The 16,150-nt window shown below is 57.2% G+C and overlaps 5 protein-coding genes across 5 annotated transcripts; 4 read left to right on the forward strand and 1 right to left on the reverse strand.

The window, feature by feature from the left end:
• Positions 1-1,928, forward strand: KVR01_004322 (uncharacterized protein). The gene is made up of 2 exons (XM_044786063.1): positions 1-1,328; positions 1,512-1,928. The coding sequence occupies exons 1-2, from the start codon at positions 327-329 to the stop codon at positions 1,614-1,616; spliced, it is 1,107 nt and encodes a 368-aa protein (XP_044646486.1). The 5' UTR covers positions 1-326; the 3' UTR covers positions 1,617-1,928.
• Positions 1,738-3,409, reverse strand: KVR01_004220 (uncharacterized protein; the record flags this gene model as incomplete). Its single annotated transcript, XM_044794600.1, has 2 exons — positions 2,816-3,409; positions 1,738-2,745 (listed from the first exon to the last, which is right to left on the reverse strand). The coding sequence occupies exons 1-2, from the start codon at positions 3,284-3,286 to the stop codon at positions 1,738-1,740; spliced, it is 1,479 nt and encodes a 492-aa protein (XP_044646384.1). The 5' UTR covers positions 3,287-3,409.
• A 60-nt stretch (positions 3,410-3,469) lies between these two features.
• KVR01_004763 (uncharacterized protein) lies at positions 3,470-5,529 on the forward strand (the record flags this gene model as incomplete). Its single annotated transcript, XM_044790601.1, has 3 exons — positions 3,470-3,771; positions 3,840-3,994; positions 4,110-5,529. The coding sequence occupies exons 1-3, from the start codon at positions 3,613-3,615 to the stop codon at positions 5,527-5,529; spliced, it is 1,734 nt and encodes a 577-aa protein (XP_044646927.1). The 5' UTR covers positions 3,470-3,612.
• A 559-nt stretch (positions 5,530-6,088) lies between these two features.
• KVR01_004245 (uncharacterized protein) lies at positions 6,089-12,996 on the forward strand. Its single transcript, XM_044788954.1, has 2 exons — positions 6,089-9,700; positions 10,226-12,996. The coding sequence occupies exon 2, from the start codon at positions 10,297-10,299 to the stop codon at positions 12,631-12,633; it is 2,337 nt and encodes a 778-aa protein (XP_044646409.1). The 5' UTR covers positions 6,089-9,700; positions 10,226-10,296; the 3' UTR covers positions 12,634-12,996.
• Positions 12,997-13,578: 582 nt separating this feature from the next.
• Positions 13,579-16,091, forward strand: KVR01_004436 (uncharacterized protein; the record flags this gene model as incomplete). The annotated part of the gene is made up of 4 exons (XM_044794725.1): positions 13,579-14,559; positions 14,613-14,669; positions 15,056-15,169; positions 15,222-16,091. 4 exons carry the CDS (start codon positions 13,579-13,581, stop codon positions 16,089-16,091), a joined length of 2,022 nt encoding a protein of 673 aa, XP_044646600.1.
• Between the last annotated feature and the right edge of the window lie 59 nt (positions 16,092-16,150).

The raw sequence follows: 16,150 nt of genomic DNA on the forward strand, positions 1-16,150 counted from the left end.
TCCAAAGCGCCCCAACCTGGGGCCAATATATCGCAGATCAGGCTCGAAAAGCAGGGATAGAGCTTGACATCATTTCTGGCATGACTGGCACGTGGCTTGATGGTATTTGAAGTCAAGGGCCTTTGCCCGGGGCTAGTAACACGATCAAAATGGAGAAGCCAGGTCGAAGGAAACCAGGGGCGATCCATCGACCGGCAAGAGAGGAGTTGCAAGTTGCCGCAAACAAAGCAAAACTGCGGCGCACGCTAGCAATATGCATAAAATTACACCTCTCACTCGTCTGACACTTTACTAATTCTGAGCCGTCAGAACGACTGTCCATCACGATGGCAACGCAGGGTCTCAGCAGCTCCACCCGCCAGCTGACCTACAAGAACCTCTCCCGCGATCGCAACGAAATCCGCCTCCTGGAAATCCAACCCGCTAGTGACCTCAATGATATAATTATCGCACGCCTTGTCAACCGACAGTTGACACCTGAGCTGGAATTCATCGGAGTGTCGGCTCTGTACGGGGACACTGATGCATCGGAGAAAGTCCAGATAGACAACAAGCGCATCGCCATACCGGCGAACCTGGGACAAGCCCTGCGACATGTCAGGGCGGTCTTCTCGCAGTCGGACGTCAGCTCCAATGCCTCCGAAGGCGAGGGCTCCTCAATGGAGGTGAAAAAGTCGAAGGAACCGAAACCGGAAAAGAGACCACCGCGCTGGCTCGGCAACATACTTCGCAGCCTGGGCTTCCAGCGCCCCGAGGTCGACCGTGCAAAGAACCAGAGCTCAATATTGCTGGTCTGGCTAGACGCCATCTGCATTAACAGGAGAGATGCACGGGAGCAGAAGGAACAGAACAGGACGATGTCGACCGCCTACCGGAATGCTAAGGCCGTTGTCGGATGGCTGGGCCCAAAGGACGACACGAGCGACCAAGCTGTCAACGTCATCCGTACATGCGACAGAGCCCTTCCACACCACTTTGGTACGCCCGAGGACAAGGAGCTTCACCCTGAGAACTACGCGCCAGATTACGTCTGGATGGAGCACATGAAACATCTATGGGAGATGCCTGAGGGTATGACGGACTTGCGCGAGCTACCCAACTTCACAAGCCTTGCGAAATTCCTCCAAAGGCCATATTTCCAGCGAGATTGGATCCTAAGCGAGCTGGCAATGGGAACATTCCCAACGTTTCTAGTCGGCGAGGAGATTGTCAGTTGGACCGAGGTGTTGCGGTGGAACCGGTGCAACGAGGAACTGATCGATGTGGCGACTGCACACTTCCCCGAGAGTTATAGGAAGGACATCGAAACTTTCATCCCATTGGGGACGGTAAGTGGACTTCTTTCTTATCCCTCATGTGTTGCCCCACTGTGAGAGCAGCCACCTTTTGTGCAGGGCTCCGGCCAGGGAAGCCGGGGTCTGGACGTTGTCCTGGCTGGTGACACTCGTTCCTTCGCCTCACTCGTCTCACTCATCCCCGAGAACCGCTCGTGACTGACTCATCGTGTTCAGGTGTATACTATGCTGAAGGAGTTCGAAAAGAGAAGAGATAGTCCAGCGTCCGGCTCCGACACAAGGTCGATGCTTACGCGTGGCTCTTCCAAGAGCGGCTCTTGAATGCGAGGCCGGAAATTAAAATGCTCGTTGTGTATGGTTTTGGTTACGAATGGCTCATGGCTTCCACGGAAGAAACGATTTTTCTTCTTCTTGATCTAGTCTTTATATACCCACAGCCCTGTTATCTGATTACCCAACCTGCCAATGGCCGAGCCTTGACGCCTGACCTTTCTCTAATGCCCCTGATAGCCGTTCGTGCTTTAAGCAGGATCTCGTTCTCATCCATGTTTACCAGCTGTCCCTTCTCGACAACTAGAACCCCGTCCACGACCACGGCCTCCACGTCTGCCGCCGTACAGCTATGAACCACCACGGTCACTGGCTCGACGCCACCCTCAACAATCTGTTCCTCCTCAAAGGGCGCCGCGCCCAGTGGAACATTCACGACCACGAAGTCGGCTTTCTTTCCTACCTCCAGACTGCCTACATCCCCATCCAGGCCCAGTGCTTCAGCGCCATTGATGGTGGCCATCTCCAGCACAGTCGTCGCAAGCAGAACATCAGCCTTCATCCTCGTGCCCGCCTGCAATGTGCTCGCCAAGTGCATCTCGCGGAACATGTCATAAGTGTTGTTGCACGGCGCACCATCCGTGCCCAGGCCAACATTCACACCAGCAGCCAACATGTCCGGCACCGCAGCCACGCCCGATGCGAGCTTGCAATTGCTTGTGGGATTGTGCGCCACGCTCGCACCTTGTGCCTGCGAGAGAAGGGGCAGGTCCACCGCCGGATCCAGGTGAACCATATGGGCGAGGACCGTCTTGAATGTGGAGCCCTCCGGCCCACCGACCAGACCCGCGTCCTTGCAGAACTGGACGGGCGTCCTACCCTCGTAGCAGTCCCTATAAATTTCGCGATCCCGCGAAGCCTCGGCACAGTGCATCGTCAGGTTGATCCCGTGCTCATGGCAGGCTTTTCCAATGGCGTGGTGCCCCGAGAGTGGAGACCCTCGCGGCGTGCTGGCCGCGATCCAGACGTGAAGTCGGTCGGAAAAGGAACCGTTGTGCGCCGAATGGGTCTTGAGGGCGGAGCTGACAGACATCTCTGCCAGATCTCTATCACGGGTGTCGGGAATCTGATCATGTCCAGTACTGCCAGTGCCGGTTCCCTGCGGTTTCACCAGCTTGCCCTGCGAGAAGTCAGGTTGGTATGAAGCTTTCGCAGATCGAGCATTCTTCTCGAGGGTTCTTCCTACTCACCAGGCACGCCCTGATGCCAGACTCGCCCACAGCCCGCACAACATTGTCGAAACCGGCACTATGCGTGAGCATCGCCTCGAGGAACGTCGTCGTGCCCCCTTTGAGCAACTCAGCTATAGTCAAACGTGCCGCATGATAGCCGTCATCTTTGTCATATGATGCCTCCAAAGGCCAGATTGCATCGCACATCCATGGATGCAGCCACAGGTCCTCGGCCAAGCCCCTGAGGAGAGACTGGGCCGTGTGGCAGTGAGTATTGATCAGGCCAGGTATGACTATTTTGCCGGTGAGGTCAACGCTTCGAACCTCTCGCCCTCTTGGAAATTCAGGGTGAACAGCCACGGCTGAGCTTTTATCTAACAAAGCTATGCGATTGTCAACAACTAGAATTGCACCGTCAAGGATGATTTCACGCTTCCTATTGACAGTGATGATCGTTGCATGCTGGTACAGTGTCAACGTGGAAGTCATGGTTTCTAAAACGAGGCGAGCTTCGGTGTTGGTAATTGTCTCCGGTGTAACACAGTGTTGAGTTAAATCTTGAAAACAATGCCGGTAGTTGCATTGATGCGGTCCTTCTCCGGCATTTTTAAGCAATCAGTTGGCCGGCAGGCGGAGGATTCGTGCTCTTTCGGAGTACGCCGGTTGGCTGAGGCCTTTCAGCTTTGAGAGGGGTTGATAAGAAGAATGTCCAAAGGCAGCGTACCATCCAATTTCTAAATCACTGTCGAACTTTTCTTACCCTTTGAGGTGGGTCAAAAACTGTCAAGACAGCCGGGGAGAATCGCATTGATGATATGGCTGTGTCCGACTTACCCCTGAAGCGCGAAAAAGGCGATAATACCGACGAGTCGTACAAATCGCCCAAACGCGACAGCGTCATGACGGAGAAGTCTACTCGATGGCGAGAAGTCAAGGAATATGTTACCAAGAAGGAGGGGTGGTTTGGCCATTATGTACGTCGCAGTGTGATCCGCCAAAAGCTTTCTTTGAACGCACAGACATGATTGACGATGCTCTCTAGGACTATCTCTACCTCGTGACACCAAATGTGTGGCCCTTGAACAAGATTTACAAGGATCATGAGCCCCCATTCTACGGCCTGAACGACGAGGTTCCTATTTTGTTAACCATAGTTCTCGGCTTACAACACGCTTTGACAATGATCGGATCCATCGTGTAAGCATAGCACATCTAATTTTACGATTTTCCCATCTATCGTATCTCGGAATGTTCTGGAGTATTCCAGAATGCCTCAAGTTGGACTTGATACCAGGTGATTGACACATACCAGCTCTCCGATTCTTGCCCTCGCTGGCGGTGCTTTCCACCTGGACATCGCAACGACTGAATATCTCGTATCGGCCTCGTTCATCACGACGGGCATCGCGACAGCCTTTCAAGTAACACGTATTCATATCGCCAAAACGCCGCTATTTATTGGGACTGGACTGTTATCCGTCGTAGGCCCAACATTTGACATCATCGCCATCGCCATTGCCTACACAGCCAAGCTGTACGCCAACGGCTCTTGCTCCACTGGCCCGGACGGGACCCAGCTCCCATGCCCCGACGCCTACGGAGCCCTTCTTGGCTCACTGCTGTGCACTGTATGGATCCAGATCGGCATGTCCCTCGTCCCGCCGAAGCTGCTGAACAAGGTTTTCCCCAAGCTGATCACAGGCACGCTGCTGCTCCTGGTCGGCGTCTACCTCATCGGAAACGGAACGCAGAATTGGGGCGGGAGCAGCAGCTGTCACGACGGCGAGGGCTTCTACGCGCTCTGTCCTAGCGTCGACGCGCCCAAGCCTCTGCCCTGGGGCGATCCAAAGCTCATTGGGCTTGGATTCAGCGTTTTTGTGACGATCGTGCTGGTCGAGTTCTTCGGGTCACCGCTGATGCGATCCTCCAGTGTCATCTGTGGGCTGGCGATGGGATGTGCTATCTCGGGCGCGACAGGATACTGGAGCCCCAGCCAAATAGAGCAGGCGCCCGTGGTGACGTTCCTGTGGGTGAGGACTTTCAAGCTCTCGGTGGACGGGGCCTTGATCCTCCCGCTGCTCATCATGTTCATCTGCCAGGGTGTGAGCACAATGCCTGACATTCTTGCAACCGCCGAAATCTCCGGCGTCGAAATCGAGGGCACCCGTTTCAACAGCCGGATTCAAGGAGGCATCCTCTGTGATGGCTTGGGTAGCCTGTTCAGCGCGCTCGGCACAGCTGGCCCGATGGTCGGTCAGGCTGGGAACAACGGCGTCATTGTGCTGACGGGATGCGCGAGCCGGAGGGCAGGTTGGTGCGCGTCTGGGTTCCTCATATTAATGGGCATCTTTGGAAAGTTTGGTGCCATTTTCGCGTCTATGCCGCCGTCCGTCTTGGGAGGAATGCAGGTATTCCTATACAGTACTATTGCTGTTGCGGGAGTGCGCGTACTGGCACTGATTTCTTGGACCCGGCGCAATCGCTTCATATTGTCGACATCCTTGGCCATCGGCTTCATGGATATTGTGCAGCCGACCTGGTTCAACCAAGTGCTCGACTACAGTGGCTCCAATGTGCGTCTATCTGGCTTCTTGCAGGGTGTCAATCTGATTGTGGAAACGCCTTTCATCATTGCCGCCGTGGTCGGAGTGTTTTTGAACCTCCTGCTGCCGGAGAGGGAGGTAAGAAGCGGGCGAACGAGAAGCCTGGCCGGTAGGTTGAGAGAGAGCTAGCGACCATCTCTGGGCATTGCTCAACAGGTGTCGCTGAAAGCTGGATAGCAATCGGTAGACACATAAAAAAGACGCGACTAATTCATGCGAGCAAAGAAAAGAACCATGACCCAGTTCTAAGAGGCTATGTGGAGCTTTTCCCCTTTTGCCAAGAAACCAGTTTGAGCTCGCTTCGTCTGTTGATATAGACTGATTTATAAATATGAAAAGCTGAAGTTCTCATGTAGACACCGGATGCTTTGCGTTTCGCCATACTAGCACGGTATCATTGTCTCTAGGAATTCTTTATCCGGCTTCCAAGGATGGCCTTGGCCTTCAGGAACAGGCCCTACTGCTGGTATTCTTGCCTCTTTACAGTACTACAGAAGCGCCATGTATGTCCTCGGACGTATACGGAATAGAAGCGAAACCACATAATTAAACTTTAAAAGGCATATATGGATACAGGTTTTAATGGACTAAAACTTCAATTTTGAGAACACATGGTTTCATATAAGCTATTGAAATGTTGAAGATGGCCTCTAAATCATGCTTTTTGATATGAGAGACCATAATAGATCGGATCTTGCAGGCATTCTTGTATTTACGACAAGTCCAAACTGTTAGTTCCCGTCGTCAAATCCAAAATTTGGGCTTGTATCAACGAAGATTGAAAAATGACAGTATGTGCGCATCGCTCCGTGACAGTTGTGGCGTGCGTCTAGTAAGCAGCAACATTTGAACACACTCTTCGATCCTCTGGACAACGGCACTGCATAACGCTGTTTGCAGGCGGAGACGGAATGAGCCCCCGAACAGCATCCCATCGGTTTGGCGAGCAGAAGCTGGCCCGGACCATGCGATATAGAGATGCCACGTTAACTTGCTTTGTGTTGTGGCAGATCTGATATGCATTTTCGTTGATTTGTACATGGCTTCTACCGATTTGTGCCACGTCTCACGCAGGATCGCCACTCGGGCCGTCGCATGCACTAACGCAGAGTGCTGGCGCCAAGCCATTGTTGGTTTGTGCCAGAGCCCTGGGCAAACTTGTTCCACTGCAGTCTATGCGGGCAGGCGGGCGAGTCAACGACCGAGGTCCCCCGCAAAATGTATTTAGCATAGCTATAGGTGGCAGTGGCAAACCTGCGCGAGCCGAAGCATCACCCTGCATCCGAGGGGGCCAAGGGGCAAAGCGTTGGGCATATAGTGTAGACAGGATTGTGCGGAGAAAACAATTTATGCTCTCGGAGATGTCAGGGAGGTGCCTGCGACGTCATGCTTGTCGGGGAGGGAGATCTGCCAAGATCTGGAGCATCCCGCTGGAATGGATCCCTGCGGCGATTGTGCGCGGCAAATGCAGCGCGCCTGTAGAGAGTGCACAGTGCCACAGGGCGAGCGATCAGCTTGCTGCTTGTGGGTTCCAGGCCCGATGATCCAAATCAAGATTGCGCTGTGGCCTGGAGCATAACCACAAAGGATCAGCAGGCGCCCTGATCGGCCACGATGACCACATGGCATGCAGAGGGCATGCAGAGGGCATGCAGAGGGCATGCAGAGGGCGTCACGGCGTCAAGTATACTGAGTGTGGTCGAGTCAGAGTGGCCCGCCACAGCCAGCACAGTCAACAACCCCTGATATTGGCCTAGTGACGATGCCAAGGATGCCTGCAATGGACGGACGGTCCTTGGGACGGCATTAGGCCTGTACACAGTATATTTGTGTTTCGAAACATGACTTTTTCTGACGACCGCGCAGATGATTCCAGCGTACGTCCGTAGGTAGTGGCGCCCAAGCTCTGCTGGTTCGGATGCCCAAGTTCAGAATGCACTGAAGATCCGTCTGCCGTCTGCATTGACGGCAGGTTACGATAGGCCGGCTGTGGGGATGTTTCAAAACACCCCCCTGTTCCCCGTAGTTAGGAGTGACAGCGTTTCGGGGGAAGAGGTGGTCGAGCGTTCATCCGAAGATGCTGTCGAATGGATTTTTTTAAACCGAGAGAGAGAAACACATGCAATGCGAGCCAGTCAGAGCTGTCGAAACGAGCCCAATTCGAAACAGGTTCGTCCATTCCGCGGCTCGACGGCTGAAATGCCCGATAACCTTGATCATCGGGAGGCAGGCATGAATAAACGAGTGAGGCATAGAGACGAATGAGGGAGTTGAGATGCTTGGCGCCCAAATCTGTCTGCGCCGCTGCCGTGACGCGCTTAAAATGGCAGCAGCCAAGCTTGGTAGAGGCAGAGGGTTGACAGCAGGTAATTTTGGCCCCCAAGTCGACCATGGTACATTGAGATAGGCGAGGTGACAGGGTGAGAGGGAGGCGAAAAGGGGCGGTTGGTACAAGAAACATGGTCTGCATTGACACATTGAGAGGCTTAATCTCCCGTCTGCACGTCTCCCCACCGAACCGCGAGTGTCCAAGGCTCCAACTGAATGGTTGAATGGGCTGCAAGGCACGGCAGCTAAAACTGTCAAACGGCGCTAAGGAGGCAGGGGTAGACCAGCGGCCCCTGTCGCGGGATGTTTCTGAAACGGAAGGGGGGCCCCATTTTGGGAATGCAAGCGCCCAGGCGTCCACGGCTGCTAGGACGGTTGGACGGGCTGGACGGTGCTTATGTCACCCAACGGGGCGTGGCGACGACCGCCGAAAATGCTGCGGCGCGGCGGCGGTGAAGTGCCAAGACGGACAGGCAAGGCAGGCAGGGCTGGCTGGCTGGCTGGCAGGCGGCGGTGACTCTTGTATTTCCCATTTCCCAGTCAAGATCCAAGGGGCCAGGCCGTGGCGAATCAGGGCACGAGGGCAGGGTAACCGTTTTTCGGAAGGGATGCGACGGCTGCATGAGAAGGGCCAGAGAAGCACGCAACGACAGGCCAGGAACTCGTCCTCACACTCGGTGGGCCGACGGCAACTCAATCACGCACCCCTGCCCTGCCTGCATCATCCCATCTTTAACCTCACTTTACTTTCGACGCTCCATGTCCACCCACCACCGTGGCCCCGTGCCGACAAACCTTGACGAGGCAAACAAGACTTGGCTCTGGCTGACCGAACAAGGTTGGGCAGAGTTTGGATCTGTGCGCTGGTGATTTGACGACCCCCTCTGCCACGCTGCCACTCGGCCACTCTGCAACTGTACCATGCGCTGGAATGCTGCTCCTCCCGCCCCCGACCTCATCACCTCACCACTCACGTCTTTGAAGCTTGGTCCCATGTCAAGCTTCGTCTGACACGCAGTAGGGGCAGCTTGTCCGCGCTGGGCACCTGCTTGCGAAATGTGTCGTTGACTCGTTGTTCGGTGTGCGTATGTGCGTGTGCTTGTGCGTGTGCTTGCATGTGGCCCGTCTGCATGTGTGTGTATGCGTGTACTGTACGTGCCTCATCATGCGTTGGGATGGCAGGTGGTAGGTCCCCCAGGTGTGTCCGTGATGCGTGTTCGATTTGCCAGGTTTCTCGGCCGTTGAGGTGGTACGTGACATGTGCCGCCCGGCCTGGCCTGCCTGGATGCTCGCGGATTGACGCGCGCGGGCGCCTCCCAGAATACCCGTGATGCTCCAGAATCGCTCCGATTAGGCACGGAGAATTGCCTGGATCTTGAAGACGGGCCAGATAGTCCAGTCCCGGTGACAGGCATCAAGGACAGGTCCAGATCAGACTACTGCCCTCGCTACCATCAGGCGAGGAGCACATAGAGCACCGCTGGACCAAACAGGCTGACAGGCCGAGGAATAGAACAGTATAGGGCAGGGTTCTGGGATACTCCCAGGGTGAACAGGTGGAAACTCGAAAAAGCTGGGATGGGCAGGATGGGTTGACTGGTTCAGGGGAGCTCGAGCTCTGGCGCCGCAACAGTCAGGGTGGGCGCTTTTCCTTGTGCGGGACCCTCCCAGTCCTGCCAGTCCTGTCAGTCAGTGCCTCCCTCCATTCACCACATCCCTGCAACCCCCTTCAACACCATGCCCGCCACCTTGGATTCCATACCTCTCCCACCTTGTTTTTAATACCACCAACCCCAACCATAACACGCCCGTTCGTTTCCTTCCGTCCCTTCCATCACATCTTTCTTCATTCATTCTTGACAGCTACACGCTCCTGTGGAGTCATTCTTTCCTTTCCCTCCTCCCAACTCGATCCGCCACCCTGCAGAGCAGTAAGCCGAATCGCAGCCTTCGGTCTCGTCAACCTCTACATGTGAGTATCACAGTCCTTCTGTATTGCAAGTCACCAAAAGTCCCCGTTTGCCACTCCTGCCCCATGTCCAACACCGAGAGTGCATTGTTACGTGGCCAGGCCTAAGATCTGGCAAGACTGTCTGGCAAGCATTATCAACAAAGGCTTTCAAGGCCGCATTGTTTTGGGCACACGGCAGACCTGGCAGACCTGGCAGACCTGGCACGTGGTGGCAGACCAACACAATCACAACTTTCAATGAATGGCATTGTGGTTCATTGGACACCACATCTGTGCTCGCCACATTGTGCCCGTGGGCTACTTCTATATCTCTTGGCCTCACTACCCCGTCGTCGAGTCGTATCTCTTGATGTTGAACCATTTGTCACAAAGGGTCACCTACCATCCCTCACCTTGACACACAACTCCATCTGATTGAAACATTCAACACCATTCACTGCTTCATTTCTACTACAAAAAGCTCGACTCTGCCAGCTGGCTACACTCTACAAGTTACCTGCAGCTTACTGACGTTGTCTACTGTAGACTCCTCCACCACTTTCTTTCCAAGTCATTTCTTCCACACCAGACATCAAGAATAGCTGTGCTACGTCAAGATGATTTTCTCCAAGCTCATTACGAGCCTGCTGCTGGCACTCCCAGCCATTGCAGCCCCTGCTCCGCAGGCCCCTGCACCTGCACCTGCACCTGCTACGGGCGGCAGCAGCTACTGGCTTGCCGATATTGCCAGGAATGGTGCCCCAGCCTTTGGCGAGGCAGGCTACAAGGTCTTCCGAAACGTCAAGGACTACGGTGCCGTTGGTGATGGAGCGGCTGACGACACTGAGGCCATTAACAAGGCCATCGCCGACGGCAACCGGTGTGGCCAGGGCTGCGAGTCGTCCACCACCTCGCCTGCCATTGTCTACTTCCCTCCCGGAACCTACATGGTCAGCAAGCCCATCATCCAGTTCTACTACACCCAGCTCGTTGGTGATGCCGTCACCCTGCCCACTCTGAAGGCCATGGCTTCTTTCGATGGCATGGCGGTCATCGACGCCGACCCCTACAACTACGAGGATGGCAGCAACTGGTGGGTGAACCAGAACAACTTCTTCCGCCAAATCCGCAACTTCAACATCGACCTGACCGCCATGGACCAGTCCAAGGGTGCGGGTATTCACTGGCAGGTGGCTCAGGCAACCTCGCTGCAGAACATCCACTTCAACATGGTTCAGGGTGGCGAGGGTGCCAACAAGCAGCAGGGCATCTTCATGGACAACGGCTCCGGTGGCTTCATGAGCGACCTGTCCTTCACCGGTGGCGGCATCGGCATGTTTATCGGAAACCAGCAGTTCACCACACGCAACCTTACCTTCAGCAAGTGCAACACCGCCATCTTCATGAACTGGAACTGGGTCTGGACTCTCAAGGACGTCAAGATCGACAGCTGCGGGCTCGGACTCGACCTTAGCACGGGTGGCGCTGGCGCGCAGACTGTCGGATCTGCTCTGTTCCTCGACAGCGTCATCACCAACACCCCCATCGGTGTCAACTCTTCGTATGCTACTACCCAGGCCGGCACGAACGGAACCCTGATCATCGAGAATGTCGACATGACTACTGGTGTGGACATTGCTGTCAAGGACGCCAGCAGCGGCGCGACTATCCTGCCAGGCAGCCAGAAGGTGGCCAACTTCGTCCAGGGCAACTCCGTTGCCGGAGGTGCTGCCGTCAAGGCCGTGCAGGCTGCCCAGGATACTGTGACCAAGCCCGAGTCTCTACTCAACTCTGCCGGCGGGGTCTTCACCCGCAGCAAGCCTCAGTATGAGACTGTTCCTGCCGCCAACTTCGTTTCGGTCAAGTCTGCCGGCGCCAAGGGTGACGGCAAGACCGACGACACCGCCGCCATCCAGAAGGCCATGGACAGCCTGACCGCTGACCAGATCCTCTACTTCGACCACGGCGCCTACATCATCACCGACACTGTCAAGGTTCCCAAGGACATCAAGATGACCGGCGAGATCTGGCCCTTGATCATGGCATCGGGACCCAACTTCGCCAACATGGAAGCCCCCCGCCCCGTGTTCCAGGTCGGCCAGCCGGGCGACACTGGTGCCGTCGAGATGAGCGACCTGATGTTTGAGACGGCCGGTCCTGCCCCCGGTGCCGTCATGATCGAGTGGAACCTCAAGGGCTCATCTCAGGGTGCAGCGGGCATGTGGGACGTCCACAACCGTATCGGTGGCTCCGCCGGTACCCAGATGCTGGTCGGCCAGTGCGCCAAGAACAACGGCACTGCCCACGGCGCCAACGAGGCATGCGAGGGCGCCTTCATGATGATGCACATCACCAGCGCCGCCTCTGACGTCTACCTCGAGAACACGTGGTTCTGGGTTGCCGACCACGACCTCGAGCCCACGGCCAAGTCGGCCCAGATCGACATCTACAACGGCCGTGGTGTTCTGATCGAGTCCCAGGGGCCTGTCTGGATGTACGGTACCGCGTCTGAGCACTCGGTCCTCTACAACTACCAGCTCGTCAACGCCTCTACCGTCTACATGGCCCTCATCCAGACCGAGACTGCCTACTTCCAGGGCAACCCGGTTGCGCCCACGCCCTTCACCGTCAACGCGACCTGGAGCGACCCCAACTTCGACGGTGCCGCCTCCAAGGATGCTCGCACGTGGGGCCTGCGCGTCATTGACTCCAAGGACGTCTTCGTCTATGGTGCCGGCCTCTACTCGTTCTTTGATGACTACAACCAGGAGTGCCTGGTCACCGCAGACTGCCAGAACAGCATGGTGTCGATCGAGAGGTCGGCCGTGCACCTGTTCGGGCTGTCCACCAAGGCTGCCACCAACATGGTGGTTGTCGACGGCGAGTCCAAGGCCAAGGACGCCGACAACCGCAGCACTTTCTGCGCCACGCTCAGCTACTTCACCAGTGCGTAGAATGCCACTGGGAGCAGAACCAGCAGCTGAGCTCGCAAGTGCCAGATGGCTGTCTCATGTCGGCCGGGGCGCGTACGCCTATGACTTCACTTCTACATGATCTGCCCTATAGTGGCATTTTTTAACACTTCATTTCTTTCTCCATGAAAGCCCTCCGAGTCGTTGGGTGGCATGGAAGGCGTTTCGGTTTGTACAGGGGAAACTGGAGATACCATCTGGATCTGATTCCATCGATTGATTTCAAAAACCAAGCTGTGAGGAGCGCAGCAAATAGAGAGAAAGGCCGGGTCATGGCGTCTTCCTGTCATTCTGCGGAAGGGCCAGTCAGTACATAGGATGATCAATGGATTACTCTCGACAGAACATGACCACATTGCTTCTTTGTTTAAAGTGAAATTGACTGTGACATGAACACGGTCCCTGCGCTGCGGGCTGCGGGGACAAGACCATTGTTACCGTTCGTTCGTAGTTGGCCTGGTGTCTGGCTGTAGCCCGTACGTTGCGTACTAACAGTACCCCACATTGTCCGTTAGCAGAAATGATAGTGCGTCGTGGTTTTCTCGAGGCCCCACCGGGTCCTGGAAGCCAGCAAGCTCGGTGGCGGCCGCACCTGCTTGGCATTATGACAACGTCATAGCTCGCAAAAGAACTGGCAACAGAGGCGGCGGCTGTCACTTTAGAGACGTGTGCTAATAAATGTTGCACGCCCACTCGCGCCCACCCTCGCCGGCCTCTACTCCGTATTTCCAAGCAGCCATCGAGCGAGCCCGGTGGCCATTGGCAGAACGGAGTACGACGCAACGCTTGCTGCCTCCCACACTCCCGAGCGACGACTCCCGCCCGAGCTCGCATCGCGACCTCGAACCTCCCGCGGCCTTGGGCGTCTGCCGATCTCCCTCGCCCCCTTCGTTCGCCCTCACAACCTCCTCCAGCCGACCAATTGCCATGGTAGGCTTACAGGACCAAGCCACAACACGACACCGCACGAGCGAGGCCTCGTCGTCAGGCCCGGGCCGAGGCGACCGGCCTGCATCCCTCGACAGCAGCTCGCCGCCCGTCCGAGCCAGAGCCATGGCGCGCAACCCGCCCTTCCTGCCCACGCCGCTCGAGGCCGCCGCGCTGCTCGTCTACCCCATCATCCTGACCTTCGGCACGCTCTTCTCGCTCCTCTCGCCGCAGGTCCGCAACGCGCCGTACTTCCCCGCCCTGCAGGCCCACAGCCAGGACCCGCTGCTGTCGCCGTCGTACTTTGCCCGCAAGTCCAACGTGTTCAACGTCTACTTCGTCAAGCGCGGCTGGGCCTGGGTGTCGCTCGCCTTCTTCGTCTTTGTCCTCACGCACCCGGCCGTCCGCAGCGGCCAGCAAAAGACCCGCGCCTTTGTGCGCTGGGGCCTGGTCACCACGTGGTGGGTGCTCGTCACGCAGTGGTGCTTCGGCCCCGCGCTCATCGACCGCTCGTTCCTCTTCACCGGCGGCAAGTGCGACCTCGCCGAGGCGAAGCTGGAGGAGGACGGCGCAGGTGCCAGCGGGAGGGACATCTTCACCGCCGTCGCGTGCAGGGCCGCCGGCGGCAACTGGCGCGGCGGCCACGACATCAGCGGCCACGTGTTCCTGCTGGTCCTCGGGAGCTACTTCCTGCTGCAGGAGGTCGGCTGGGTCTATCTGAACCACTGGCGGCGGGGGTCGGCCGGCGGCGTGCTTGGGCTGAGGGACGAGAGGAGCATCATCATGCACGACGGGGCCGTCAAGAGCGCCTCTGTCGAGGGCGAGCGCGAGCGCGACCACTCGGACGGCGAGCAGAGGCCTCGTCCGCGCGGCCCCTGGGATGCGCTCGCTCTGGGAGGCAAGGTCGCGGGTGCCGTTTTTGTGCTGAGCCTGTGGATGATCCTCATGACGGCCATTTTCTTCCACACGTGGATCGAGAAGGTATGGCCTCTTCCTGTTCCCCCTTGCGGTATCCGTGCTAATCGACATGGCAGCTTACTGGTCTTCTGGTCGCCTCTGCGGGCCTATACATAATCTACATCCTACCCAGGGTCGCGCCGCCGCTCAGAGCGATAGTTGGCCTGCCTGGCATATAGATGGGGTGGGAATATCCGTTCCCTTATTTTATGGATAGAAAATACTGGCAAAAAAAAAGATAGGCATGCGGAAGATACCCGAGTGCCAATAATATCAGACAATACCGCTCAATGCATGCTGCACTCTTCCCTCCGAATGCCATGCCCGTCCACTGCAATTGATTCGCTGCTCCACGCCCCAGGCCCCAGGCCCCAAGCTCCTGACTGCCCCTGATTACGTCATACGCCACAACCGCCCAACTTCGTCCTCGCCTGCATCGTGATGATGCGCTTGTTGGATGCTGAAGCTGCGGCCACAAGAAACCTAACGGATGCTACGTGCCAGGATGTCAGCAGTCAAGGTTCCCGCCAATCTCCCGGAGCTGGTGAGGGCCAAATTCAACACTGCCAAAGCCAACGGCGATGTCAACTTCTACCCAACACAGGTGGCGGTCCTCAAAATTGGATCAACCCCAGTACGTCTGGATGTCCCCAAGGGCTATGTGATCTTACTGACGCCCCAAGCAGTTCCAGCTCCGCTTCTCGCCGTCTCTAGCCAACAAGCCCAAGGGCCCACCGCCAGCCAGCGACGGGCCAGGCAAGACGGCAGCAAAGCCCTTTAACCCGTTTGAGAACCCGCCCCCCACAGCGCTCATCTCAGAGCTCCAGCCGGGCCACCGCCTCGTGCTCAACAAGTTCGCCGTCGTGCCGGAGCACTTCCTCCTCGTCACCCGCGACTTCAAGCAGCAGGCACACCTCCTGGCTGCGGACGACCTGGCCGCGGCGCACGCGTGCGTGCGGGCGTACCACGGCCACGGCCACGGCCACGACGGCCAGGAGCTCTTCGTCTTCTTCAACTCGGGCGAGCACAGCGGCGCCAGCCAGCCGCACCGGCACCTGCAGCTGCTGCCCGTCGACAGGATGCGCGAGGGGCTGGACCAGGCCGGCGGGGAGGGCTGGTCGGTGCTGGCTGACCGGCTCACCACCCCGGGCGACGAGGAATGTGCAGGGTTGCCGCTCACTACCTTTGCTGAGCGGGTGGCCGAGGACGCCGAGCCCGAGGCCCTGCGGGCGGCGTACGTGAGGCTGTACCGCAAGGCGTGCGCCGCGGCGGGCTTGGACGACGGCGAGCTGGGGGAGCTGGCGGGCGACGACGTGCCCGCCAGGATCAGCTACAACCTCGCGATGACGAGGACGTCCATGGTGGTCTGCCCCCGCGTGGCCGAGGGGGATTCAGTCCGCTCTCGGGACGGGAAGGAGGTGGGACGCCTTGCGCTGAATGGCACCGTGTTGGCAGGCACCGCACTGGTCAAGAGCGAGGCCGAATGGGATGCTTTGCGGGCCGACCCGGGTCAAGTAAGAGATGTTTTGGCCAAGATTAGTTGTGGGTCACGATAGGTCGGTCTACTACAGAGAGCACGATGGGTTTGGACGGGTTGTGCTTGTTTTGATTCCTC

The sequence above is a fragment of the Diaporthe batatas genome (assembly GCF_019321695.1).
Source record: "Diaporthe batatas strain CRI 302-4 chromosome Unknown Contig00004, whole genome shotgun sequence".
Classification (NCBI taxonomy): Eukaryota; Fungi; Ascomycota; class Sordariomycetes; order Diaporthales; family Diaporthaceae; genus Diaporthe; species Diaporthe batatas.

What these genes read in the sequence shown, in the direction of transcription:
- KVR01_004322 (XM_044786063.1), top strand. Translation starts at nt 327, where the DNA reads ATGGCAACGCAGGGTCTCAGCAGCTCCACCCGCCAGCTGACCTACAAG. An exon ending in CTTTCATCCCATTGGGGACG is followed by an intron (nt 1,329 to 1,511) that starts GTAAGTGGACTT and finishes CATCGTGTTCAG; the next exon opens with GTGTATACTATGCTGAAGGA.
- KVR01_004245 (XM_044788954.1), top strand. Translation starts at nt 10,297, where the DNA reads ATGATTTTCTCCAAGCTCATTACGAGCCTGCTGCTGGCACTCCCAGCC.